The 27,978-nt window shown below is 41.4% G+C and overlaps 1 protein-coding gene across 4 annotated transcripts in view; it reads left to right on the top strand.

Moving 5' to 3' along the window:
• The first annotated feature begins 3,342 nt into the window (after positions 1-3,342).
• The window catches only part of FAM149A (family with sequence similarity 149 member A), a 33,276-nt gene continuing 8,640 nt past the window's right edge, over positions 3,343-27,978 (top strand). For 3 of the 4 annotated variants that reach the window (XM_069788625.1, XM_069788635.1, XM_069788644.1), the window contains exons 1-6: positions 3,343-3,619; positions 21,953-22,063; positions 23,332-23,464; positions 24,975-25,117; positions 27,358-27,483; positions 27,638-27,814. In XM_069788625.1, the coding sequence (XP_069644726.1) occupies positions 3,351-3,619; positions 21,953-22,063; positions 23,332-23,464; positions 24,975-25,117; positions 27,358-27,483; positions 27,638-27,814 (959 nt within the window). In that variant the 5' untranslated portion in view covers positions 3,343-3,350. Of the gene's footprint in view, positions 3,620-19,493; positions 19,646-21,952; positions 22,064-23,331; positions 23,465-24,974; positions 25,118-27,357; positions 27,484-27,637; positions 27,815-27,978 lie in introns of those variants that run through there. The other variant, XM_069788653.1, reaches the window with a different exon arrangement.

The raw sequence follows: 27,978 nt of genomic DNA on the forward strand, positions 1-27,978 counted from the left end.
TGGTGCTACTGTAATTTCATTACTGAAAACTTTGTTATTGGTGCAACGACAACAAAAAATACCCCCCCCCCCCATAAGAAATAGTGTTAAACCGTATAAGAAATACTACTGTGACTACAGTTACAGGTAGAGTGGGAGAAAAACTTCAAAAGTAGATTAATTTCAAATCTTTTGTTTCCTTTTTCTTTATGACTGTATGTAGTTTTGCCTTTGATAGCTCAAAAGGAATTTGTAAAGAAATCGGATAGAATTCTGTAGTTTAATTTCTTATATATTAGTCTAGTTTGTTTTTTCCTTAACATACTTTACAGGAACATGGGCTAGTTGACAATTGCTAGAGCATTGAGGTTCAAACGTATGGGCTAGTAGCCTGATCTGGAGAGAGCTGAGAACCAGAAAAGCGTGCTCTGAAAGGATGTTCATAATGTTTGAAACTGGTTGCAATTTTATGGAATTTTTTAGCACAATTTATTGTAAATTAGACACTAGACAGTTATTTGTGTGGTTTTGTTAATATTTAATTGCTGCTCCAGGACCTTATAAAACTTTGTCAATTTTTAGTAGGTGTGTGTGATCCTTCAGTAGCTCAGGAGTATTTTTAAATTGCTTTTTACCCCTAGTGTTTCCTTTATCAATTTCAATACCACCAATACTCCAAGAATGCTGTTTTTACTGCTTTAGAAAACTGCTTTCAGATAGTTCAATGCTTAACATTTTAAGCAGCTTTTCTCATTATTTGTTATATGCATAGATGAAAAACGTTGGTTTTTAATAGGTTTGTATGTCCCATGATGATAACAAATGTAAATGAGAAAAATAATTAATGAAATAGATTTTGCGTGCACTGGAAGAGTGAGGGGGGTGTAGACTGTCTTCACTTGCTCAGGAAGTCCTGAATGAAAACAAAAAAGTCTTTGTTTACAGTTGAAGGGATAGATGATGATTCCCTAATTACAGTAATAGGATTATCCCCATTGTGATGCTTTCATCTCATCTTTCCAACCTTTTCAGGTGAAGTGACAAATTCTTTCTTCATGCTTAGGCCATGAAAGTTGAGGAGGCAAGTCGGTAAGGATGGGGTGCCAGGTATGCACCATGTCAGTTGCTCTTTCTCTTATTTAAAGACTAACATGTGAAAGGGTTCCCATGTTTCCTAAATCTGTAATGACACAGAGTAGCAGAATGTCTCATTCCACATCAATATAAATTGTTTAGAAAATGTTAGCAGTTCACATGGATATTAAAAAGGACATAGAGGTGCAGAGAATGCATGGAGAAATGCTGAGGTCAAATGTGATACAAGAGATCAGACTAAATGATCAAATGGGTCTTTTCTGGCCCTTAAACCCCGGCAAATGACAGCATGTCTAAATTCTATACAGATTTTTCTTGTTACGACAAATGCCCCCAAAGTCAGTCTCAGAACAGTGAAAAAATGCGTTATGGATGCTTAGTTTTGTAATATAGCTAAGAATACAAACTAAAAGTACTTGCACTTGAGTGAAAATAATTTTAAATGATAAAAAATATGATGATGCATTCTAACCAGTTATTTTAGTACCTACATTCAGTTTAAAATAACTTACAACAGAAAAAGACATTATAAAGGCTCACGATGAGAATTAGACTAATGTTATTAAAAAAAAACCCACAAAAGCAATAAGCACAGGGCCAATGGTAATCATCAATTAATTATACTTGACATAAAATTTTCATATAAATTTTCTATTTGTCTGGAAGTTACCCACTTCTGCTCTGCTCCTGTGCATTTGTTTGACAATATTATCTGAGAGTAAGTAAATGAGTTTACTGGGGTGCAGAGTTGTAAGTGCTTTCGGGATTAACAGTCTGTATCTGAGCTGGGTAGTTTCTTTGCAGGGGGCAGCATCAGACTAAATTATGCTGATTTACTGAGGAGGTGGATACCAAATAAATGAAAAACAGTTCCAAAGTGGTAGCGTCAAAGATACTACCTAGGATTAAAGAGGAATCATCTGTATTGAAAGCAGAGTATGTAAAGGACTTGAGCAAGGCAGAATGCTCAAGTCTGTAGATTTGGGGTGGAACCTGACTGTTTCTGTGGTTCTTGAATGACGGGGAGTAATGAACAAGTTACAGGCCGTGATGTTCATAATAGTTTCTATTCCAGGTCTTCATGCAGGGTTGCTTCGGGGCTGCAGCTGCGATAAATATACTACACACCAATGTGCTCAATTATGCTACTCTGACTGTGGCTCAGCCAAGGCTTTTTGGCATGGTGAGGAATAAATGCAGACTGTGCCGCTGTTAGGTTTATGTGGACCTATTCCATAAGGGTTGGTCAGAACATACTTATTTCAGTTCATAAGAAAAAAGGCCAAGAATATCCCAGTTTCAAATCTCAGCCCTCTACTTGGTGTCGTGCGTGCTCTGCTCTGCCAGCTCATTGCCCTCCTTGATGTGCTAGGAAGACCAGGCAGGGATAACAACCCCCACGTTGTACGCTTGGCTGTAGTCTACCGGCAGCTGCCAGCTGTAAGTTGCTAGTGCAGCTAGTTGCTTGATGTATGATCCTGGGCTCGTACGTATAAAGCCGCTGTGCTATCCCTTCACCCTGTGCTGTTCTTTTGGACGCTGCCAAGGCCCACGCTACCTGCCGTGTTCTGAGCTGACACACCGTTTGTCCCGTCTATAACACCGGCCGTCACAGTGTGCCCAAACTGCTGCTGGCATGAACTCGCTTCTCTCCATCCATCATCCATCCATCCATCCATCCATCCATCCCCGTGTTGCAAGGCTAGGGCGGTCTCTGCCCCAGCCCCTCCTCATCTGCCTCCAGCTGCCTGGCCTGTGCCGCTGCTGCCGCAATTTGTAGCGGAAGAGCGCCCGGTCTTCGGTGCCGACACCCTCGGCGGCTCTCCGAGCTGCCTGGGATTGCCGGCGGCTCCCTTCTGCGGTTGCCCGACCTGGTGTGAAGAGGGGTACTGGCTCGGGCCCGTCTCGCTCCCCGGTTCCCTAAGACCCTTTCTGCGCACAAAGGAGGGGGGCGAGGCGGGGCCCCGCGGCCCCGGCAGGCGGCGTCGCCTTCCGCCCCTCGACGTGAGGTGGGATTTCGGCTACAAGGCGCGACGCCGCGCTGCGTTTCCCCTCGCCCGCAGCCCGCGGCCGGTCACCGCCCCGTGCCTCTCCCTCCGCACGACAGCCGGCTGCGCAGGCGGAGGGCGGCTCGCAGGCTTTCTGCCGGCGCCGGGCACCCCGCGCCGCCCTCGGCGGGGTTTGTTTCGCCTAGCAACGCCCGCCGGGAAGGGCCTCCGGCCGCGCCCCCCGCCCCGGCCTCGCGGGGGGCGGGAAGGGGCCCCCGCCCCGCCGCCATGAGGGCGTCGGCGCCGGACCCCGCCGCCCTCCTCGCCAGGCTGCGCCGCGCCCCCGCCGCCCCCGGCCCCCGCGCCCCGCCGTCGGGCGGGGGCTGCGGCCCGGGCAGGGCGGTGCCGCCGGGGGGAGCGGGCGGCCGCCCCCCGCGCCCGGCGGCCGGGGGGCGGCCGGGGGCCGAGGCGCAGCTCGTCGCCCTGCCCGGCATCGGGGAGGAGGCGGCAGCCGAGAGCGAGGGCGCGGAGACGGCCTGCGGCCCCCGGCGCCCCGCGTGAGTGCGCGACCCCCGAAAACCGGGGGGGGCTTGTGTGTGGTTGGGGGGCGGGGGGGGGGTAACGGTGCCGCGCGCGGGTGTACGAGCCGTATCGGAGTCCGCCCCGAGGTGGCCGCTGTGCCTCGAAGCAGGCGCTTTCGGTCACTGCCTTGTAAAAGTCGAACGGGTCAGTGACGGGTGTGAAACTCGGTTGGGATGCTCCGGTCTTTAATCGTCGAGCTGCGCCTTGAAAATACTTAGGTTTTGCTGAGGGTGGAAGAAGCCCGTTAAGCTTGTGTGCTGTAGCATTCAGTTGGCGGTACTTTGCTAAAGGAAAGGTATAGCAGAGCAGAAAGCGGTTGCTTAGCACGTGGAAAGCAGAAGAGCTTACCGAAGTGGGTAACAGTTGCGTTACTCGATCGGTCGAGTAGTTTGTACTCTTACCGAAAAAAAGGGCTACTGGATATATTACGTGAACGTCTATAATTGCTGCCTCTGTGGTACTAAACTATGCTAGTCTTTGATGTTACTGACAGTCAGAAAAATGTTACTATTTTGTCAGGTGTCAAGAGGAATGAACCTATTTCAGAAAGTTAAGTTTTTAACTCTTTAGGACTGAATTCTCTCTAGTAGGCTGTTAAACTTTCAGATGGATTTTAGAACCTCTACTTTTAGTTTGGTTTCCTTGTAGCATAATATTTAAATGATACTAAATATAAATATTTAAATGCTCTTCCCTGGGCAGAGAAATTGTGCTTATTGCTCACTGTTCGTGGTCATTAGAGTAGGTATGTTAGAAGGTAGGCACCTATTTAGTCCTTTTGCTATCGGTTTATGGGCCTGATGTCTGTGAATGTGGCTGACCTGTTTTTGAACTTGCGAGTAGTGTTTGCTTCTGTGAGCTTTAGTAGCAACAATGTCTTGAAAGTCACTGCCTGCTCTGTTTTGGGAGAGGGTGGGAAGGGTGTTTTCTCTTACGCCTGTTTAAACCCATCTGCCAATGTCTAGGGGTGTCTCTAGTTCTTCTGTTGCAAGGTATAGTAATCATTCATTCATCTTCTAATTTATCTACCTCTTCTATGATTTTGTAACCCTTGAGCACATCATCTGTTAGCCTTCTCCAAGTCCCAGCCTTTCTAGCCTTCCTTCTGAAGGCTCTCTATTCCCTTAATCACGTCTGTAGCCCTTCTCTTACTCCAGTATGTCTTTCTTGAGATGCTGGGACGAGAACTGCACACAGTATTCTGTTTGTGGACACAATAAGGTTTTACACAGCAGCTAAGTGATGCTTTCCATTTCTGTCTCGGTATCCTTCCTGATGTGGACCAGTGTTTTGTTGGTGGCTTTGGTTGTCCCTGTGTATTGAGTCCATGAAGACTCCAGGATTGCTTTCTGAGCTGTAACTGCCAGTCCCAGTGTCAGCAGCATGTAAAGGTGCTTTAGATTGTTTTTTCCTGGATAACCATTGACAATATGTATTTGTAAATACATACTTCTCTCTAGATATTTATAAATTTATTTTAGCAAATAGTAAATGAATTGAAATATTATAATTGCGAGATAATGAAGCTATGTGACAGTGTGAAAATAATACAAGTAGGAACACAAACCCTCCCAGATGTGCTTCTTTTATTGCCTCCTACTCCCATCTAATGCATTTGGTTTTGTTTCGGAATAAATCGTAAGCTTTTTCAGGCTTAAACTTTTTCTGCATTTGTGTAGAATAGCAGCCTTTCTGGAACAGGGTGGTTAATCTGGTTTGAAGTGTATTGACAGGGCTCTATTTAGAAGGTATTTGATGCTTTATATAAGTAATGCCAGAACCAAATCAGGGTTGTTTGCCTATAACTTCCCACTAGTTGTTTCTTTTTTTTAGTACCTGTCGTGGTTTAACCCCAGCCAGCAACTAAGTACCATGCAGCCGCTCGCTCACTCATCCACACCCAGTGGGATGGGGAAGGGAATCAGAAAAAAATGTAAAACTCGTGGTTTGAGATAAAGGCGGTTTAATAGGACAGAAAGGAAGAAAATAATAATACTGATAATAGTAATAAAATTATAATAGTAATAATAAAAGGATTGGAATATACAAAACAAGTGATACACAATGCAATTGCTCACCACCTGCTGACCGGTGCGCTGTTAGTTCTCGAGCAGCGATCTGCCCCCTGCCCCCTGGCCAACGACCCCCCAGTTTATATACTGGGCATGATGTCACATGGTATGGAATACCCCTTTGGCCACTTTGGGTCAGCTGCCCTGGCTGTGTCCCCTCCCAACTTCTTGTGCCCCTCCAGCTTTCTTGCTGGCTGGGCATGAGAAGCTGAAAAATCCCTGACTTTACACTGAACGCTACTTAGCAACAACTGAAAACATCAGCTTGTTGTCAACATTCTTCTCATGCTGAACCCAAAACATAGCACTGTACCAGCTACTAGGAAGACAAGTAACTCTGTCCCAGCTGAAACCCAGACAGTACCAAAAATAAAGCCAAGTATAATGCTGTGTGAGCCAGTATTCCTGTTGAAGTGCCAATGACTTTAATCATTACAAAAAATAAAATGATGAAATTCACTCCGAAGACAAACTAATTGGTTGTACTGGGATGAAGAATAAACCCTATGACATTAAAACTGGTTGTATGCAGCAAAATGATTATTTCGGCTTGCTACTGAAACACTTCTAACTGATATCCCCTAATTATCCCCTAACTGTTATACTTTTGTATGCATGGTGGCATTTCAAATATTTTATTCATAGCAGTCAAGCTTATTCTGATAAGGCATTGTCTGTCTTCAAAAAAACAAAACCAAACCAGAAAGATGTAGGAGAAGGAATAAGATACATCACTTTGACAAGGAAAGTCTATACCTCCACATTAGCATTTTTTAATTAGTTGGTTCCACTTAAGCTTTTAGAACAAGCATCTTAATTAAATATTGAAAACTTCAGTATTCCTTGCCTAGAGTTCAGATTTGAATTTGTGAGTTACAGAATATGATGCTATATTATTGGTAGTTACACATAGGAAGCTTTTGCTTACCCAAAGAAAGTTCCTCTGTGACAAGTTGTATTGCTGTTTAAAATGTTTTAGAAGACATTATCAATGGCCAGTGTACTTTCATTAATAGCCATTTCACTAGGAGTAACTGGTCAATAAATGAAAGGATCTATTTTATGTCTTACTATTTTTTTCTTAGGTGCTGAGAAGTTGATAGCAATCAAAATACACTGAAAGCGCAAAATAGTGGAAATCTGGCACTGATTTCTTCCTCTCTTTCCCAGGTACTCTGAATTTTCTGAGCTCCGCAACTACCGACAACTGGTCCTAATACTGTCTAGGGCTAAACTATAGTAGTACTTTGTAAGATTTTACTGTTTATTTACATAGTGATTTCATATCCTTCTAATCAAATTGAAGGAGTGGTAATGAATAAATCTCTTTTTCTTCAAATGGAGAAAAAAATCCCCTCTTATCACTGCTGTTTGAAAAAATATGTTCTGCCATGTAAGAACATGAAATTTCTTGGCAGTATAATAAGATGCCGTGTGCTACACTCTACCACAATATGATGGTGGCACCAAGATACATAGATTTCTTTTTTTAAGAAACATTATTACTGCCATCCTAACGTGTTGCAGTAACTAGAGGAGATAATAGCTCTTAGGTGATCTAAAGGTAAATTGGGCAAGGCTTAAGTTATGTTCTTTAGGAGTGGATAATATTTTGCAGAAATTAATTGCGCTGCTCCCCCTTTTCAGGGTAGTTCTAACACATGAAAAATGTGTTTGTGAACTTGGTATAAGAAAGGTAGCTTTAACTGCGGTGTAAAAATGTCACTGTCTTCTGCTAGCTTTTATTTCTCAGTAGCTCAAGCTTTGGCCTTCAAAATGATTAACTTTGAAAATGTGGGTATAAGTAACTTGATGAGCTGCAGAAGAGGATGGAAACTCGGATTCCCTGTCTCCTGTTTTAACCACTAAAAGCAATAGATCTCTTTCATGCTGTAATGCATACTAACCTAGGTAGAGCATTGCAGTGTTACTTAGCTGCTTATTTCCATTAGCTGCTTATTTCCATTGTTGTAGTGATCGAAAAGAGTAAATGTAGTAATGTGGTAGTTTGCTGTGGTCTATTTTTTTCATTGCAAATAAGTATAAAATTGCTTAGAGGTAAATTTTAATTTTACATGGTACTATGGAAGTGAATATTGCTCTAGATGGATGGAACTAAAAATAATTCGTAACATTTTATAATATTATATGTAACATTAGGTTTTTTGGTAAAGTCTTATGAAGTTTCCAGCAAGTAGCTAATCAGCTAGAGAATAAATGTCAAAAAAAAAAAAAAAAAAAAAAGCAGCTAAAACCAAAGAATCCCAATTTTCCTCCAAGTGCTTTTGTTGCTTTCAGATGCTAAGAACTTATTCTTGTGTACATTTAATATTAGTCTGTGTTGTTTACAGGAAACTAAAGTGATATGTTTACAACCAGGCATTTTATTTCTGATTCAGTGCTCAGTGAGTGGGATCACTAGCGTTAGCCATGAAAAGGAGAAGAAGGGCCCTGGGCCTGTGTTGTACTCTTAACTCTGATTGTGAATTGCTCTAAAATCTTGTGAGTTGGTGGGCTAGAAATAAATTCTATTTTATCATGTGTCTATAATGTTTCTTTATTGCTCGTCAGTGTAGAGTTCAGTGTGCAATTGTTTGTGGAGTTACACTTTTTAGTTTAGCTTTGGCCCGTAGTGGCAGCAGATCAGTATTTTTTTTTTCCTGATATTTCTGATAAGGTAGAAGATTCTTGGATCCTGCAGTACTTTGTTGGAAGTTCATGGTTTTTTTCAGTGGTGAGATCACTCCTGTCAGCTTGATCAAGTTCTAAAGGAATTAGAGATTTCTTGTTTTTGCAAAATACTGAATTTGGGACTAAATGAATCAGTCCTTTCTAGCTGTTGCCATAATCTTGTTGGAAAATTTTTGAAGTGATGTGAATGTGTACTTGTGCATGGGTGTACATGTACGCCGTATGGATAATAAGGGTGGGGATTTCTGTGCTGTTTTGACTCCTTCAGTTGAAAACACATCTTCATAATGCACACAAATTGGCACACAGATTATTTTTACCAGATAATTTCTTCTGAAGGGGAATTCTTAAGTAACCAGTACAGGAGGCAATTGCTAAAAATATTTTTTCTTCTTCTTCTTCTTCTTCTTCTTCTTCTTCTCTTACCCCTGTATTTTTTACAAAAACACATTCTAAATAGCTCTTAAAAGCTCTGGAACTATGTGAGGATTAATGTGTAAAGCTTTTCAGCATTTTTGCTAAAAAAATAATAATATATATATATGCACACATACTTTATACTCCATTCAGAGAGTTTGGAATGTTTTTAGTTAAGTTCTTTTTTTTCTGTAAACTGTAAGGGATAAATCCTAAATAGCATGCTTTGAACAAGGCTTGAGTTATGTTGCAATAAACAGTTTAACAATCTCTGAGAATATTGTTACAGTGTTTTCTTCCAGACAAAAATCTTTATAGTGAGGCAAAATGAAACACAGCATTCAGCTGTATGGTCAGCAAATAACTGTCCATTGGTAAATAAAACAGAAACACATGTAAAAGTGTTTCACAGTTTTAGTCAGTTAAAAATACAGGATTATGTATGTCAAGGTTGAACAAGTTCTGTCTCAAATCATCAGCCTAGCTACAATAACCTGTACTTGTCACTTGCTAAAATGTGTCACAACTACCTAAGCAGTGCAGAAGTAAAACATTAAATAACACATAGCTGCTGAGAAGAAACACAAGCAAGCCCTGTGTTCAGTTTTAGAGAATGCGTGTTTGGAGTTCAACATATATTTAGAAAGCATGTCTGGTTTGTAACCAAAAAAGACGCACTCCAATAAAAATATTTAATGTGACCAATTGCCCAAAGTCATACTGATTGACTATTTTAATATTTTTAATGACATGACTGCGTTCCAGCTCTTTACAAAGAGCATATTGGGAACTTTTCTACACCAAAATGTAAATCCCTATGGAATGTTTATTACGGGTTACTATGCACCTGGCTTAATATAGAAGAATTAAAACATGACACAAAGAACCCAAACCTTTTGTCTTGCTTTCTATTTTACAACATATTTCTAGTGGCTTTCATGTTCTCTCCATTGTTTTCTTCTCCTTTTCATGTTATTCCCCCTCTTCCTCCTACTCATTCCCTTTCACAACACTTTCTGAATGAGTGATAGTTTTTACATCCTTACTCTTGTCTCTCCTGACTAGGTGTGCTGAACTAATAGTCTTCAAAATACATCCTCTCTTGGCCATGTAGATTCCTCTGGATAGATTGGTTATTGTCTTTCTATCTACTGTCTAAAAAACATCTTCTTATCTCAACAGTCACCAGAGGTTTTAATTAATTGTTTAACCCTTTAATTTAATTTTGGTTTCTTTATTATCTCTCTATAACCTGAAATTAAAGTATATGTCATAATGTACACAATTTTTTTTTCCTTCTTCCTATGTTAAAAAGAAATGTCTTTGTTGACCTGTGTATGGACACACAGCTCGAAAGCTGCTGTGCATGTTTGTTCAGTTCATAGGTGCTAACGTGAGGTGAAAGCTGGTTAGCTGCTGGGTGATGTAGTAGCATCATGTCCCACAGGCTGAAGCCAGCAAGGAATAGAGGATTAGCACAGTGACTCGATGGCTCTTCTTAATAATCCCAAAGTGGCAGTGTACCTGAGGGATTTCTTATGATGTGCAGCAGATTACCTGACTGACCACTGCCCATCATCAGTGTGTAATCCCTCTGCTCTGGCTGATACACCTCTATTTCAGCATGTTTACATAGCGAGCACTTGTGCTTTAAAATATGTGAAAGATATGAAAGAAAAACATTGGAATAAGGACATGCTGCTCTGGGAACTTGCTGCAAGATTGATTAGTACTTGAGATAAGCACTGGAAGAGATGTGTACACAGTACTAGTAGCGTTTCAGTTGTATCCTTATTTTTGTTGCTCATGGCTACGGAATTGGAGGGAGAGGCTTCCGCTGTGTAATATTTTGGCAGAGTATTGGAGCACTTGCTGGTGTTTGATACTGAATGTTAATGGCAACCTAGCAGATGAAATAGAGTATTGAACATTATCTGGTAGTTTAAGTGAACAAAAGTGAAAGTACAGTTTTGATCATATAAAGAGCAGACTAGATGCAGTGGTTATCTTTTTTAACATTGTAAACTAAATGTCTTGACCTCACTGCAAAATTCAGTAAGATATTTAAAACAGACTGTTAAACAACTTTATTGCTTGAAATGAAAATTGTTTATATTATAAGATCATGTAAGGTCATGTTACTTTATGTAGTGGGTATAGTGATCTTTAAACTTAATGAAATCTGGAAATTTCAACATAAAAGGTATTTTTGTAATGAAAGGCAAAGCAAGCCTTAAATAGTTTATAATCTCACTTTTTTTTGGAGGAAAGGTGTTGAGGTTGTGGGATAGATGAAGGGTTGTTTCTTTGTTTTTTCAGTAGTGCCTTTCTTCCAGACACCAGGGAAGTCAGGCTATAGCAAGGGTAGAGGAGAAGTTTCAGGTCCTCAAGTCTGTTGGGCTACAGAAGCTTTTAGAGACATGAGGTGACATCTTGACATCTCAAGCCAGGGGTGTCTGTGGTCCCAGAGGAAGGAGAAAGGTACTTAGTATACCTGAGCATATACAGACTAAGGTCTTCTCACGCTTGCATTGCTGCACTCTGTACTGTAGAGCTGTTGCTATACAACATTTCAAAGACTTTTTTTTTTTTTTTAATTCAGTGTTCAGAGAAGAAGTTCTGCACTTCTTCTGAATGATTTATTATATGTCCAGTTTTCTTCAGAGATTAATGAATAGAACGGAAAAAAATGTTCTGATCTCTCTGTTATAAAAAGATATTAACTGAATTTCCAAATATACATCGGTTACAAGAATATACGGGGAAAGTCTTGTGGACTACTTCCAAGTGGTTTTTTTAGGGTGCTACTGTCTGTCTGTCTGTTCACAGACACTTGATCCTGCAGCAGTAAATGCCTCTTATCAGATCCAAAGAAATAAAACACCTTCTCTAAGACACTAATTAGCATTCTTTATTATTGCAGTTAATTAAGGTGATAGTATTTTCCTTAATGTTAATTCATAATTTATATTAAAAAGTCAGATTTACCTCTATAAATAGAAGAGGTACTTAACATGCATATCTTGCTCTCAGAAATTGTTTGTTTCCTAGAACCAAATATTATACTTGTGTTTACATTTTGACAGTGAACCAAGATTAGAAATAAGTTTAAAAAGGCTTTATAATTTTGAAATGCATTCAAAATTTGCAGAAGAATAAAATGACTATACGCAAATAAGCCTATCTTTAAAATTAAAACAGTTTATTGTTACTCCATCTTGTAAAGATAGGAGCAGAACTCAAAACAAATTATGGTTGCTAAAGCCTTAAATCTATTTCAGGATTCAATGAAAATGCCTAATAGTAGGCATTCCACTTAAGTGTATGTAGTACAAATAGCCACCTAAGATGCTGTGTTCTATGTACATATATTGTTATTGTATTAAAAATGATGGCCTGTTTTTCCCTTATGCCACCTCTTTAGAAGTAGCCCTGAAGATGCAGAAGGATACTATATGTGTGCGGCTGCTCTGTATGTTGTCAAGGGTTTAAAAGAAATTTACATCCGCTTATTTCTTATTTTTCTTCACTCCAGATGCAATAACAAGTTGTGGTGTGCTGACCCTGGCTGGACGCCAGGTGCCCACCAAAGCTGCTCTATCACACCCTGCCTCAGCTGGACAGGGGAGAGAAAATATAACAAAGGGCTCGTGGGTCGGGATAAGGACAGGGAGAGGTCACTCACCAATTACCATCATGGGCAAAACAGACTCCACTTGCAGGAAATTAATTTCATTTATTACTAATCAAATCAGAGTAGGATAATGAGAAATAAAACCAAATCTTAAAACACCTTCCCCTCACCCCTCCCTTCTTCCTGGCCACAGCTTCACTCCCTGTTTTCTCCACCTACCCCCCCCACAGCAGTGCAGGAGGACAGGGAATGGGGGTTGCGGTCAGTTCATCACACGTTGTCTCTGCCACTCCTTCCTCCTCGGGGGCAGGACTCATCACTCTTCCCCTGCACGGGGTCTCTCCCACAGGAGACAGTCCTCCACGATCTTCTCCAATGTGGGTCCTTCCCACGGGCTGCAGTTCTTCACGAACTGCTCCAGCATGTGTTCCTTCCATGGGCTGCAGTCCTTCAGGCACAGACTGCTCCAGCGTGGGTCCCCCACAGGGTCACAAGTCCTGCCAGGAAACCTGCTCCAGCCTGGGCTCCTCTCTCCACGTGTCCACAGGTCCTGCCAGGAGCCTGCTCCAGCACGGGCTTCCCATGGGGTCACAGCCTCCTTCGGGCACCCATCTGCTCCGGCGTGGGGTCCTCCATGGGCTGCAGGTGGATATCTGCTCCACCATGGACCTCCCTGGGCTGCAGGGGGACAGCCTGCCTCACCATGGTCTTCCCCACAGGCTGCAGGGGAATCTCTGCTCTGGCGCCTGGAGCATCTCCTCCCCCTCCTTCACTGACCTTGGTGTCCACAGGGCTGTTTCTCTCACATGTTCTCGCTCCTCTCTCTGGCTGCAGTTTCTGTGCCACAATAACTTTTTTTCCTTTCTTAAATCTGTTATCCCAGAGGCACTACCACCATTGCTGATGTGCTTGGCCTTGGCCAGCAGCGGGTCCGTCTTGGAGGCAGCTGGCATTGGCTCTGTCAGACGTGGGGGAAGCTTCTAGCGGCTTCTCACAGAAGCCACCCCTGTAGTCCCCCTGCTACCAAAATGTTGTTAAGCAAACCCGATACACAAGTGAAGACCTTAACCGTAAGGAGAAGCAGGTCTTAGGTAAAGAGGTGATTTTGAGTGCAGCTAGCAAATGCTGTGCGCAGAAGGCTGCCACGGAGGACTAACAAGCTGCAGATAGTGATGCAGGCAAGCAGTGAGGAACCTCTGTGCTCTGGGATTCAGGTTCTGAGAGAACATGCTGCTACCTGGAGGAAGCAAAGAGGAGTGGTAGTTCTGAGCTGCAGTGGGCCCTTCTCTTACACTGCTGGCCAAGACTTATTTATTTATTTATTTTTGTCTAGCTGTTAATGCAATTGTTCCCCAAAACTGAGATAGAAGATCAAATCACAGTCTTCCTGGAGGCCATTTGCCTACCTAAATGTCCTGGTTTCAGCTGGGATAGAGTTAATTTTCCTCCTAGTAGCTGGTACGGTGCTATGTTTTGAGTTCAGTATGTGAAGAATGTTGATAACACTGAGGTTTTCAGTTGTTGCTCAGTAGTGTTTAGTCAAAAGTCAAGGATTTTTCAGCTTCTCATGCCCAGCCAGCGAGAAAGCTGGAGGGGCACAAGAAGTTGGCACAGGACACAGCCAGGGCAGCTGACCCAAAGCGGCCAACAGGGTATTCCATACCATGGGACGTCACGTCTAGTATATAAACTGGGGGGAGTGGGGGCGAGGGGATCACCACTGGGGGACTAACTGGGTGTCAATCTGCAGGTGGTGAGCAATTGCACTGTGCATCATTTGTATATTCCAATCCTTTTGTTATTGCTGTTGTCATTTTAGTAGTGTTATCATCATCATTAGTTTCTTCTTTTCTGTTCTATTAAACCATTCTTATCTCAACCCACGAGTTTTACTTCTTTTCCCGATTTTCTTCCCCATCCCACTGGGTGAGGGGGGAAGTGAGTGAGCGGCTGCGTGGTGCTTAGTTGCTGGCTGGGGTTAAACCACGACACTAGACCATGGTCATGGCGGTGTTATCATGAGATAATGAGGATGTATGTTGACCAGCTGCATTGCACTGATGAGCAATGATATTCCAAAGTCTTTCAAGATTACCTCCTTTCTGGAGCTGAAGGCAGCGTGTTCCAAAGCTCTCTTCTTTTTGAACCAAGTGTGGCTTTTACAGTTATTTAGGAAAAGATTTTTAGCTACATATGAAGAAAATTTACGTTGTGGCAAATTATGCTAATTTGGTCAGATCAAAAAGATTGTCACGTGAAAACTCACTAACGTTTCAACTGTATGAATGCTCCCAGGGTAGTCTAATCATCAAAGCATCAGTAACCCATATATAGCTTCAAAGATAGTAAGTGCCATTTCTGAAAAAGGAAGGGCCCAATCAGGTGGTATGATTAAATGCTAACAGTAGAAAAACTGATAAAGGTTTGTATTTTCAAGCTTCAGGTAAAGTCAATACTTTGTTGAACAATGACCAAGATGACTGAAAGCACTGAAGTGCTTTTGACAATGCTCATTAATAGATAAGAGAGCAAAATGAAGATCATCTCTGGGTCTGGAGTGAAACTTATCAAGAAAGATAAGTGCTATCATTTTTGGGGGTGTATCTTTGATAGCTGTCAAGCCTTTGGCATGTTCAGTAATGACAATGGTAAAGTTGTTGTATTCCTAGAAGCTTAGAAGGTAAATGTTTGCTATACCACCTTCCAACGCAGATTTTTTTTTTCTTGCCCTCATTGAGCCATGTCATTTCTAAGCAAACAGGCCAAACAGGTATTATAGCTGTCTTAAAATAATTTTCTGTGGAAAGCTAGATGGAAGATCTGTTAAATTTCTCATGATTCTGCTTCATTTACTGTACACCTACTGGGGTTACCTCAGATAAAGTATTCCAGGGATGACTTTTCAAGATACGCCACAATTGTCTTAACTTTGAGAAAGCTGAGGAATAGGGATTGTAAGCAGGAACAGGCATTGTTGTCACCTACTTTGATTTCCTTTGTATTGCTGCAATAAGTAATTAAAGGCTGAGCCAAACTGACTGCTTTCAACAGCTGCAGAAGTCACTGGATCTGTCTCATAAAAGGTCCAGACTGCTGAAGGAAGAATTCGGTGCTGTCATATTAATCACATGTAAGTATGCCTAGCCCTGAGCACTGTCGTCACAGCAGAGTCTTCAGATACACCTCCTCTAGCATCTGCCAATGATGTTCAATACTGTCTGTCATACATGACAGTCTGTGGTTACTGAAGTTATTACAAGAGGCTAAAAGTGCTCTTATCTTCTTAAAGGTCCTCTGAGTCTGTTTAAAAAAATCTGATTTGTCAAGCAATACAGGGAGAGAGTACCATGGTTGACTGCAACCAAGTTGGACAGATGACTACCTGACCTAGAGGGAAAAGGATGTGTGTATTTCCTATGAACTTTGTACTTTCTGTGGTGTAAATGTTCAACTACAGTGCTGTATCACATGCCTGGGATATTGTTTATCGTTGATGCAGAAAGTAGTCATGTCACGTCTGTTTCTTCCTTGCTCCACAGATGGAGCAGCATTAGCTGAGGGACATGTGGAAGCGCCCTTTTGTGCAGTGATGATAACTCAAGTGTCGTTTGTAATGAAGTTGTGCATTCTGCTCTGTGAACAACATAGTGAGCAGGAGTGGTCTATTCACTTCCATGAAAATGTTCCTGAGAGGTGTGCACTGTGGTGGGAGTAACCCTTCACAGAGGAATATTTAAGCAGGCTGGATTTGTGGAATAACATCTTCTGTTCCCTATATTACTTCAAAGAAGAGTAAGACATAGGCTCCCATGGTAATTGTCCCAAAGCAGTGTAGGAAAGGATGGTGTGATTTCAAAATCAATTTCTTCCCACACATGTATACTTTTATGCTAGAGAGAGTTTATATTTTGATTTTTTTTAATAGTCTCAGTCATATAAAAGTTTTCTATAAATCTGTCATACAAATAATAGTTATCTCTTGGTTTTACAAACTAAGTGTGGGATGGAACAACTAGCAGAAAGTGGGAATATGAATGAAATGAATGCTGTCAGGTTATAAGATAAAGCATGTCATGTTATGAGAATATGATGCATTTAGTATATTTACATTTCTTACAAATCATACTTCCAAAATAGTAAAGAAGATTGGAGATCTGAGAAAATTAATTCTCTTAGACAACAAGGCAGCAGATTTATTAGAGATTAGGATGTTATACCTTGCTGCTTCTTCTTTAGTCTGCTTTTCCTTGTATCCGGTGCCCTCTTCTTCTTTTTAATGTAGACTAAAGGGCTGTCTTACCTCTATACAGCATTCTGAGGTTGATGGTATAAGCAATTCTGTAGCACAGTTTGACCTTTAAACACAACTGTGAAACTTCTGTGTTTAGCTGGTGTATTATATTTATCCCTTTTTGATCTAAGCAACTAGACAAATTTTGTGTGTTGCTTCCAGAAAGAGGGAGGGAAAAAATCAAATGCTTCTTGCAATTAATATATAAATGTAAGATGGACCAAATTTAAGACCGTTTTACTGCCCACAAGGCTCTACCCCGCCCCGCCATGCCCCTTTACAGTAAACAAATACAAAACAAAGACCTTAAAATTTGACTAAAGAGACATGCTGCTTCATTTGCTCAGGCCTTCCCTCTTCCTGTTTTGTGTTCTTATTTTGCTCCATTTCAGTCAATATCCTTTTTTGACATCATTCAAACTCACGAGCAGCCTTATATTTTCCTTTATTTTGACACAGTTTTGTTTGAGACTGTTATTTTCTCTCCTGTAAGGAAATGTAATGACTTGGAGCAGCCTGAAATAAACAGCATGCACAACAGTTTGACTGAGGTTAATTCACCCTAGTATAGGATTATTTTGGGGCATTGACTCTGTGCTATGAACGTTGCTTTTAAAGGAAACAAATTACATGCAGTAGAACCAGTTTAAACACATTTTGTTACTATTTGTTGTTTTGTTATGTGCCTATTTGCTGTTATTGGAAATGGCTGTCCCACAAGCTTTTGGAATTTAGGGAAAAAGATCACAGGGTTTCATTCTTCTTTTTGCTTTCATTTGTCTGTACTGTGGATGTGCTTCTTTCCACTTTTTCAGCAAGAAAAGTCTATCCCACTGCCATATTTGTGCTAATGTGTTCCCCTTCTGATATGTTTTGTGGAGCTGAACTAACAGCCAGTGCTGCCTTCAACGTTTTGTGCTTCTGGAGGTAGCACAAAACTGGAGTTCTGCCAGTGTGGAAATGCGTTTTTTTTAATGTTTTGAACTGGAAGTTGTAAGGCATATTGAAGGGGGAGGAGGCTGAGGTGACCACAGCAGCCAGCTGGGGTACAAAGAGTTACTGTGGATGTCAGTCTTCCTCGGTAGTGATTTTGTGGGATAATTAGTTATATAATGTCCATAATTGTTACCCTCAATGCAAGGATTAAAAAAAATAAGTGATTGATAACTTTGTATCTGCATTTTTGCTTGCCATCCTCTGCTGCTTGCATATGTGAACAAGAGAAGTCTGCAAATATGCATTGTCCCTGGACTGATAGTGTAAATCTCTGCTGCAAAGCTTGCTTGCTTGGGCTTTATGTAGGGGTGCATCGTTTCGGCCCTTTGTTAGGCAGTGTGCTCCCTTCCTTCTAATTTGTTCTAGCAGATTAGAAAATAGAAAAAAAATTAGCTAAATACTCTTGAAGAGTATTTATGTACATGTGTGGGTAGGTCTTTAGGACAGAAATGACCAAAAGCTAGATGACAGCAAAATGCCTTTAGAGCCTGCATAACACTGCAGCGTTCAGTTCCTGTAGCTCAAAACAGGGTTTCAGGATATGTAGTTTGAAAAAATATGTAGAAAATCTTCAGCAGGTTTCAAAGAAATAATTTGCTTCATGTTCTAAATGTTCTTGGAAGCACAGCTGTAGTTCTCGGAGATTTACAGTGCTCTGTTTGTAAAAGTTGCATTCCACGAGTATGTATATGCAGTGATTCAGAGTTAAAATTGCATTTTCTTAACCTGGACATAACTTGCTGTTCTAGATCTTCAGCTGCTTGTTCGATATGCGTGGCTTGACAAAGAACTGTGCTTTTTGCTGTGTTTGTTTGAGATTTTGGACAAACCTGCTCTTACAGAAGAATGATTGCTAAGGGCAAAGAGAGTTGTTATAAAACACATAAAAGTAAAATCTTTCTTAATGTTTTACTGGATCAGAAGAATGCGGAACCTTTTTGTTAAAGCTGCGTTTGGCAAGAATTCTTTAAATATTGGGGGAAAAATGCATAGTCATTTTCCATACACCTTTCTTAGCAAGTAGTATTTTCTTTGGTTATGAAGCTTTAAATCTGCTGTTTGTTTTCCTACAATGAGAGGTTTCATAAGGTCTACTTTTTCGGTCTTAATTTTCAGCATTTTTAACATTGCCTTTCTTCTTCTTTCCCAGCAAGAATCCTTCTATTTTCTTCTTGCTTATGAGCGGGTGTACTTCCTCCTCCGAGAGAGGCTTTCAGCAAAATACGTAGACGCCAGAATTTATATACGGAGCTAGAGACGAATGGTCTGGTGTAAATCTGCAGCAGACAGCCTACACTCTGCCCCGTCACCCGTGCCTCGGGAGATAGATGCTTTGCACAGGGATGGTTCGGAGGAGAACTCAATTAACTAACAAGGAAAATTCTTTATTCAGTTGTCCAGCACCGCATAACCTTGTTAGCATCTATAAAGGCGGGGGAAACCCTCTCCGGTCAGAAAGACCCTATACTGAGCCTTTTTTTGGCTGCGTGTTCAGAGGCGAAGGGTGAGGGAGATGTGCACCCCTCCCCTTCAGGCTGAAGCTTAATTTTGCGGGCACCCTTTTGGGTCGGGAGCCCGGGGGGGGGGGGTGTGTGTGCCCAGCCCATACCCCCGGGCCGTGGGGGGACCCGCCGCTGAGCCGCGCCGGCGGGGCGAGGGCACGGCGGGGGAGGCGAGGCGCTGCGGGGCGGGCTCTGCCGGGCCTCCTCCTCCTCGTCCTCCGCCTCCTCCTCCTTCTCTTCCTCCTCCTCGTCCTCCTCCTCCTCGCCGCCCTGCACCGCCCGGGGGCTCCCCCCGCGTCCGTCCGTCTGTCCGTGTCCCCCTCTATGGGCCGGGCGCGGGGCGCCGGTCCGCCGGGCGGCTGCCGCAGCAGCGAGGGCCGGGGGCTCCTCGTCGTGGGGTGAGTGGCAGGGCCGGGGGTTGGGGGGGGGGGCTGCCCCCCGGTTCTTGCCTGGTTGCGGGGGGCTGCAGCCTGCCGCGGGGAGGTGGCCGGGGCGGCTGAAGCCCTGGCGCGGGTGTCGGCGGGCGACGTCATGATTTTGTAGCGTCATCGTTCGATGCCTGCGGTGCGGGGAGTTGGGTCAGGGCTGGAGCGCAGGCGGGAGCCGGCTGCTGCAGTGCCTGGCGTCGGCGTGGCAGCGCCGGGGAAGTGTGCTACAGATGGGCTGGGAGGGGGTTTGCCTCTTCGTTTTCTTTTCCTGCAGTCGTCTCCTGCCTCATCGTCTGAGGGCACGCGGTCCAAGGAGTCAGGAGGAGCAGTACCACTGCACCCGGTGGAGCCATGTGGCAGGAACGCTTTCTTGCTCCACCTCACGTGTTGTGCCATTAAGTGTCATGCATGCGCTCTGTTTCACAGAGAGTGACTCCGTGAAATTTTATTGGTGGTATTTCTGGTTTTTTTCATGTTTGTAGGTTCAGGTTTCCTTCAAAGCCACCAGAAAAAGCCCACCTGGGGTTCTTTGAAAAGTCAGAAAGCCTCATAGATACAAGACATCCAATGAGTGTAGCCTGTTCAGGTTGCCAGAAGTCTGTCAAGTAAAAGAAGCAGCTGTAATACGAGAGGAAAGGGCTCTTGCACAGGCAAATCACTGCAATGGGAAACAGGGCAGCAGTAAATGGTTTCCTGCTCCAGTGGTGTTTCACAGGGATCTGTCCCGCACAGTTCAAGCTAGTTGACCGGGTAAAGGGGTGAGCAGTGAAGTGAGAAGGCTTGGTGGTGATAGTAAGCTGTGGAAAAATACAAAGGGCAAGGGTCAGCCATGAAAAAAATTGAGAAAGGCTTTATAAGACTGCCTGGGTGATAACATGGGAAATGAAATGGCAGAGAGGGATGTATGTTAACAGAGGGAACCAGCTTTCCATGCAGAAGATGGGCTGTGAGCTCACCATTAGTGCTTAGGAGATCTATCTTGGCGTTACGACAAAATGAACTTTTCACTGGTCTGGACTGTGCCACTTTTCATAGGGCCCTTGGTGCTGACAGTGGCCAAAAGCAGATGCCTAGGGAACAAGGAGGAGGTTTAGAGCAAGCACGTAGAGGTGCTTTCCACTGCTGTTGTCTCAGCCTCCAGGAATCTGCCATTCAAGGTCTTCCCTGATGAGAAATTTAAACTTGGGGTAGGTTTTGGTGGCTTTATTAGCCAAGGAGTAGCATGTGTGATGTGGTCTATTTGAATAGGGAGTTAGATATTGACATATGCATCTTTGTAATCTGTGTAAAGGCAAGAAAGGATAGGAAGAAGGCAGAGCAATCCTAACTGTTGCAGGGCTAATCTACAGTTCTTGGCTAAAGAAATCAAGGGAACTCTTAAACTGTCAGCTGTTTCCTTACAATTACTCATTCACAAATGTACTTTGATGCAATCATGTTGCTATTCATGGTTATGACCTGAGGATTTTATGAGATGAAAATAGGAACTTCCACAGATGAAGTAATCTGTTGCTCTAAAAGTGTTTCTAAGGAAAACTTTGCCGCCTCTGAATACATTCTGAAGAGGTTCTGAAGTTTGAGCATGTGTTCAGGTATTTGGAGAACCAAAAAAGGCAAGTTCTAGCATCTCTTATGCTGTAAAGGCATAATATTAGACAGTTTGTGGCTTGGTTTTTAATGCAGTCTTAAGGAGTCTTTGGTACTGGAGGAACTCCTGCTTCGTGGCCTGTAAATGTGTTGAGAATATGCCTGTGTTTCCTGATGTACTAATATTTTTGTTCACTTAAAACAGCCAAGTTGAGAGTTCATTGTTATAGTAAAGGCCCCCATTTGCTTGGCACCATATGTGTAACTTCTTTTTATGCAGAGAGTTGTCTGAGAAAATGGTCTCTATGTTAATGATTGAACAGAACCACATAGCTAAATAACTGTGTGGACAATTACTGGTTTGTGCCTTTGCTCTGTTCCTGCAATAGTGAGGTGCTGCTGCGTTTGTGTGCACTTCATGCAAATTTTAAAGTGGAAAACTGAAGGAGAACGTCTGTGGAGTAAAATAAGTCTCAAATTGTATGTACATTTTTCTGAAAAACATTTATGTAAATAAGGTAAATAAAGCCTATTTTAAAATAAGGTAGTTTGCTTCAAGTAAATGTTTGTGTTGACAGATAGGATTGAAGAATTCAAAAGAGTTGCTGTCATCTTTATTCTTTTTTCTCCAGTGAAAGTGTGAGTTAACCTTATTTAATATTATGCAATGGTGTGTTTCCGTATTTATAGGAAGGGACTGTCCAGAGGTTCCACAAATCAGTGTCTTTCTGGGAAAAGTGGAGAGTCTCTTCCAGCAGTTTTTGAGAGAAATGTGCAGGAAGCCATCAGCAATTATACTTGGTATGCATTCACTTCTGAAGTAGTACTTCATTAATGAACTCTTGGCTTAAATAGGTATTTAATGATTGGCATTCATTTTAACTAGTCATGCTTCTAGTCATTCTCATGGATGACAACTATTCAGTAAGGAATTTAACTTTAGAGATTATTTGAATTTGCAGGCAAACCAGCACTTTAATCAGCTGAGATGGCTGTGTTCAGGCTTCTATATATGTCAGTTTAATTTAGCGTTACGGGACTAAGTAGTAATTAGTCCCGTATCTTTTTCTTTCTGTAATTTATGTACTACTTCTGCATGATATTTGTTGCTTAGAATATATTGCTGTGTTTTCTACTTCTGCCAGCTGCGTAATTCCTCTCTATGTATAGAAATGTGCAGATTACACATAACGCAGGGTATAAATTGATCTAAACCATTGTTGAGAAGGTTTGAACTTTACTTCTGCTTTGTGTAACAGGTTTGCGTGTTTTTAAAACATAGTGAAGGGTACCAATTAAGCCTGGAAGGGAAGTCAGACTTCACGGTTAAACACAAATAACGCTCACCAGTGTTGCAGGTCACTTAACTTTCAAGAAGTTTCATTCCATTTGGCACTGGTTAGGATTTGCCTGGCCTGTATGTCTGACTGCTGTTGCTGTCACTGCATCCCCGGGTGGGTGGTAGCTGGCAGGGACCAGCTAAAGCTTTCTGAGAGCTGGAATCCCAGAGCTCAAGGTTTAAAGTGCACCAGGTCTAACAGCATAAAAGACATTGTGTACAGATATGTAACTCAATGCTATTTGAAACATTTGTAGAGATGTTATGCTCAGTTTTGCATAATTTTCTTGTGATAGCTTCTAATAGAGTTAAAGAAGGTTCATGTTATCTTTAATGTATAGTTTTGATGTGCCAAATAGCTGAACTGGAGAAAACAAAATAATTGTTAGAGGTGGAAATGCTTGGTACGTGTGTGTGTCTAAGTATGTGTGGATATATTCTAGAGTGTCCTTACAGTTGCAATGATATACGTACATATAAAAGCGAAATGCTGTAGAAGGAATTGCCTTTAAGGCAGTAAATGGTTCAAATAGGAGCATGCACTCATTGCACTCTACTGAAAAACATACATTTGCAGCTCTTCACACTGACTGTAACAGCATGTCCTGAAAATCTTGCATCCAACAGGAATATGTATCACTGTCCGTTTATGTGATCAGTTGTGTTATTTTAAAAATGTTTATACAGAAAACCATTGTGTTCTTCATCTTAATTTGTTGTCTTTTCACAGTGAAACGCTTTCATCGCTTCCATCTAGTGGTTGTACAACACCCACGGAGTTGAATAATTCTTGGTCTGGAATAAACAGCTATACTACTGGTTTGTCTACTGAAAGAAGTTCAGTTTACTCCTGGAGGGATGATGTATGTCACAGAAACTTTTACAGTGCACTTTATCTGAATATTGTAGAATAGATTAATTTTTACAGAAAATGGACATGCAGCACATGTCCTGTAGGAGAAGTTAATCACTTTCATTCATTATAGCCTAATGAGTAAGTATATTAATTGAATATTTAAAAAATAGTTCCTGTTTGCAAGTTGATATCAGTGCAGCTGATGTGTAACAAAGAAAAATAGAATAAAAATAAGAAATAATGAAATTTGGGGGAAACAAACCTGGTTTACCAAAGAAGGTAGGCTTAGGTTTCTGAGTCCAAGAGAATGATAAAAGACGTGTTTTCAAATACTGCATAATGTGGGCAGTGTCTGAATTGAACTGTTCTCAGTGTTTTGAGTCATAAAGTACATTCATGAGCATGCATGTAAATGTCCCAGTCTGAGAAAATATTTAGCTCTTACCTAAGGTCAGTTCTGTTTCATAGATGATGCAGTGAGAGGTTAAGTCTGTTAGGGAGGCTGACTTCTGAGGCATGGCTGGTGCAGGCTGAATAAATCCAAAAGCATTGCAGTCACTGCCACTTTAATTTTAAAAAGCCGTCCATGGTAGTTCTGCCATACCTTTTGCATAATATCCTAACCGTTAGGGTACTGACCCCATCTGTTGCTGTCAGCCCTCCAGGAGAAAGCCTGACCCTGGATCATACAATAGCCTGGGTGAGAGTTATTTTCCCATTCCTTTTCAAGTGTGATCCCTTCTGTAGCCTGAAGTGGTGGGGGCACTCAGCTGAAAGTGAACAGATATGATTTGAGCCCTGAGCATTATCACTTTTTTCCATGCTTCAAAGTCTCATATTAATATAAGTGGCCAAATATCGTTATGAACAGTGCCCCAGCTGAGGAACTGTCAGCCAAGTGCTCGTTCCCACATTACTGGACAAAGTCAGGCTCTTCCCTGCTATTTCCATACGCTCCTGTGCTCGCCCGTTTCTGGTTGCACTGAGTTGTAGCTTCAGTGGAGAGGTGTGGAAGGCCATTTCTCACACTGGCGGCTGTTTCCTAACCACCAGACTATGTCATGCAGAAGCAAGGTGCGCCCTTTTTGCCCTCTTAGCCGTTTTACTCAGAAAGGAAGAGTGCTGCTCGAAAGAGCAGGGAGCTTTGGTGCCGTGGGTCCCAGAGGTGCAGTGTGCATGCTTCACTTCACGTTGGAGCAGGGAGTGAGCTGAGAGTCCAGGCACCCTATAACTGGTGTTTTCTGTTGGCTAATCCTAGGCAGCTGCCTGTTTTCCATTAACTTCATAGAAATACAGGCTTCTAGTTCCTTTTTGCTAAATTGCCTTGCTCAGGGCAGCTACGTAGGATTTGTGTTTTTGCACTGTGGTATATAAATTGTGTGTCCAAAGTAGGTAGTCCGAAGATCCATTCCGAGATGCTCAGCCAAGTCAGTCCAAGTTGTCCTGTTCTTTAAATATTGTGGGTTTTTTAGTATATATGCATATTTGCTAACAACTGTTAATTTTATAATATGTAGGAATTTGATAAAGCCAACACACAGAGAGTGCATCAGTTATTTTGGGAGATTGATGAATTGCTGTTTGAAGGAAAAGTGACCTCCCAAACTCAGAGCCTGCAGGCAGAATGTGCAGACTGGGTTGAACGATTTCCTCATCTAAGGTGAGGAAATTTCTTGCTGATACTAATTTTAACCAGTTATTACTCTAGTTTGAATTTTTGGAGTACCCTCGTATGAATTGCTCTTGCTGTATGGCATCAGTAACACTTCTGCGTTCAGATCTGAATCTTTGGGACAGAGCTGTGCCACAGTTACACAGCAAGTCTGGGTGGTGGTGCACTAGCAGCTAATGCTCTTTATTTTGCTTAATACGATGATTGCAGGCAAAGATACTTCAGCAGGATGTAATGAGAAAATAATACACCATTTTCATAATGACCTGTTCTAAATAAAGAATACATCTTGTAAAGAAACATTTGTTTTTACTGTAAGTGAAAACATACTGTGAAATTCCAAGAAATTTAGCGTTGATTCCGTTATTGATTCTTCTAAAAAGAAATGGAAAAATCAAGGCAACCACATGCTTCACATACACTGCACAGCTGTCATGTCCTCCTAAGCTATGTACATCAATGTAAAACAGTGTGTGATATTAACCTGGTAATAACTAGTTGAACGGATTTGAGAATGCGTACATGATTAATGAGAATTGATTTACGTAGTTGTGCAAAATGTCTAGGCAGCCTGATGACTACTTCTTATAACACAGGGGACAGAAGTCAGTGTTGTACTGAGTTGTACTGTCCTGCCTTCAGAAATGATGGCATGTCATTCTTTGTGAGATGTGGTGACTCTAAGCTATTCTAAACATAGACCTGCATGTGTCTATCTTCTAGTCAATAGTTTTAACACCATTAAAAAGAATCCTGTCAATAACTGTGGTATACTTTCGGTGCTTTTAGATAATTTGCAGGGGCTTGTTACTAGTAAATATAAACTAAAATCAACTAACAAAGTGTGTCACACTTTGTTGGGAACAAGAGAGAATTGTTAAATAAACCTGAGGCAATTTTCACTAGCATTAAGCCATGCTTTGCCTTGTTTAGATACTGTAAAAATTAATAGAACATGCATAAAATAGAGACAGGTTTTTGTGCTGTGTAATTCATTCAAAGTATTAAGTCATTTCACTATATTTTTAAGTAAGTGATTCCCTGTACTTATGATTTTCTAATTCAAATCTAATGCTGGCAATACCAACCAAGTCCAAGAGGTTGAAAGTGAACTGAAGAAATCTGGGAGCTCTGTGTCATTTGGTACTAAGGGATGTGGTACATCCTGTGGTTTAAAAAGGAAGAAAAAAAGTTATTTTCATTATTAAGCTTAAACCTTAAAACTCAGTTTGTGTTGACTAGTTACTCAAAAGAATAGCTTCTGGGATGCCAGATTTATATCTGAGAGTTGTGCTTCAAATTGCTTGCTGGCTGTCCTTTTTTTTTTTTTTTTTCTTCAATTTGTAAACCAGCTATGTTGATATATGAATACTTAGCTCAGCATGTGGGTATAAATATACTTGGCAACTGTCATCAATAAGAGAAAGATCAGATCTATTTAAAGAGAAAGATTTTTGTTCATGGTTTACAAAACAAAAAGTAAAAAAGGCTATTGCTTAGAGCTTCATGTGGCATAAAGTGCTGTTCTGTAAATGGTAGTCTTAAGAAAATGTGTTGAGGTGAGTCTGAACATTGCTGCTTGCACTACTGATGCGAATGGTAAATTCTTTCGAGATTCCTGGTGAATTCTAGTGAAAAACAGTAAGCAGTGATTATTATTTACCAATACTGTGTTCAGACATTATTTTATAGAGTAACTTCATGTACATTTAAATAGAATAGAGTTGCTTTTGCTTTCTCTCTGCCTCTGTTACGCATGTTGGAATTTGTGCATTTTCTGAACATTAATTCTAGCCTCAACTATCCATGTAAACGTTTTGAATTAGGATTTCTGCTCACATTGATGGATACTGGAGTTGGATAAGTGAAGTCATAGCAGATGCTATTTGTCTTCTGCATCCATTTTTAAACATTTCTTACAGAGTTTTGATAAGAAAGGAAGTGTGTTTATCTGCCTTTAGAACAATCTAACAAGTTTTACTATTTGCTCTTAAAAGTTGTAAGCTGGAATCTCATGTTGCGTAAATCAGCTTAAATTTAATGACTTAAATACTAGGCAATGTTAACATATTACACAAGACCTGGCCCCTCCATAAATTACTTTTTCAAAGAAAATGTAAGGTGTATTTCCACATTGCCTACTGTTTGCAGGTATTTGTATTCTTGGTAACTTGCATATGGAGTGGATTTTCATCTAAGATATTGCTCGCTCTCTCCTTTTTATTCAGGGTTCTAGGAAAGCAGCTCCTACTGCCAAAGGACGAAGGCTTTCAGCATTTTCAGAGCAGAAGTGATACCTCTGTGGATACTAAGTGTTTATCTGGCCTCCATGAATGTACTAGTAATAGAAAAGAGTATGTTAATGTTTTAAAGTTTTCTTTTTGGCCTTCCCTCTTCAGAAATATGTACAAATATTACTTTTGTATTACTGAAACATTTCAGTATAATTATATACACGCTTTCTTCTTTCTCTGAATATTTAATTCTCATTTGTTGATATTTTTTCAGGCTCTGTATTTCAGGCTCCAAACTGATCCCAACAGCATCTCCAATACATAAATCACTAGATTCAAGCTCCACTAGGATTTTTGCCTCTGCTTCATCCATGTATTCATTCCTGGAAGAAGAAATCTATGATGTGGATGGAAAAATAGAAGAATATTTTGCCTTTGACAACAAGGAGCTGTAAATAACAGATATATGTATTTTTTGAGGAATATAATGAAAAATTATCAGTGAATCCAGTCAGGGTTCATAAACTATGTTTCTCTTCTGTAAAATACAGTTCCTTCAGTCCCTGTGTTTGGTAGCGCAGTGGTCAGAGCACTCACTGGGCATGTGGAAGATTA

This window comes from Haliaeetus albicilla, chromosome 1 (assembly GCF_947461875.1).
Source record: "Haliaeetus albicilla chromosome 1, bHalAlb1.1, whole genome shotgun sequence".
NCBI lineage: Eukaryota > Metazoa > Chordata > Aves > Accipitriformes > Accipitridae > Haliaeetus > Haliaeetus albicilla.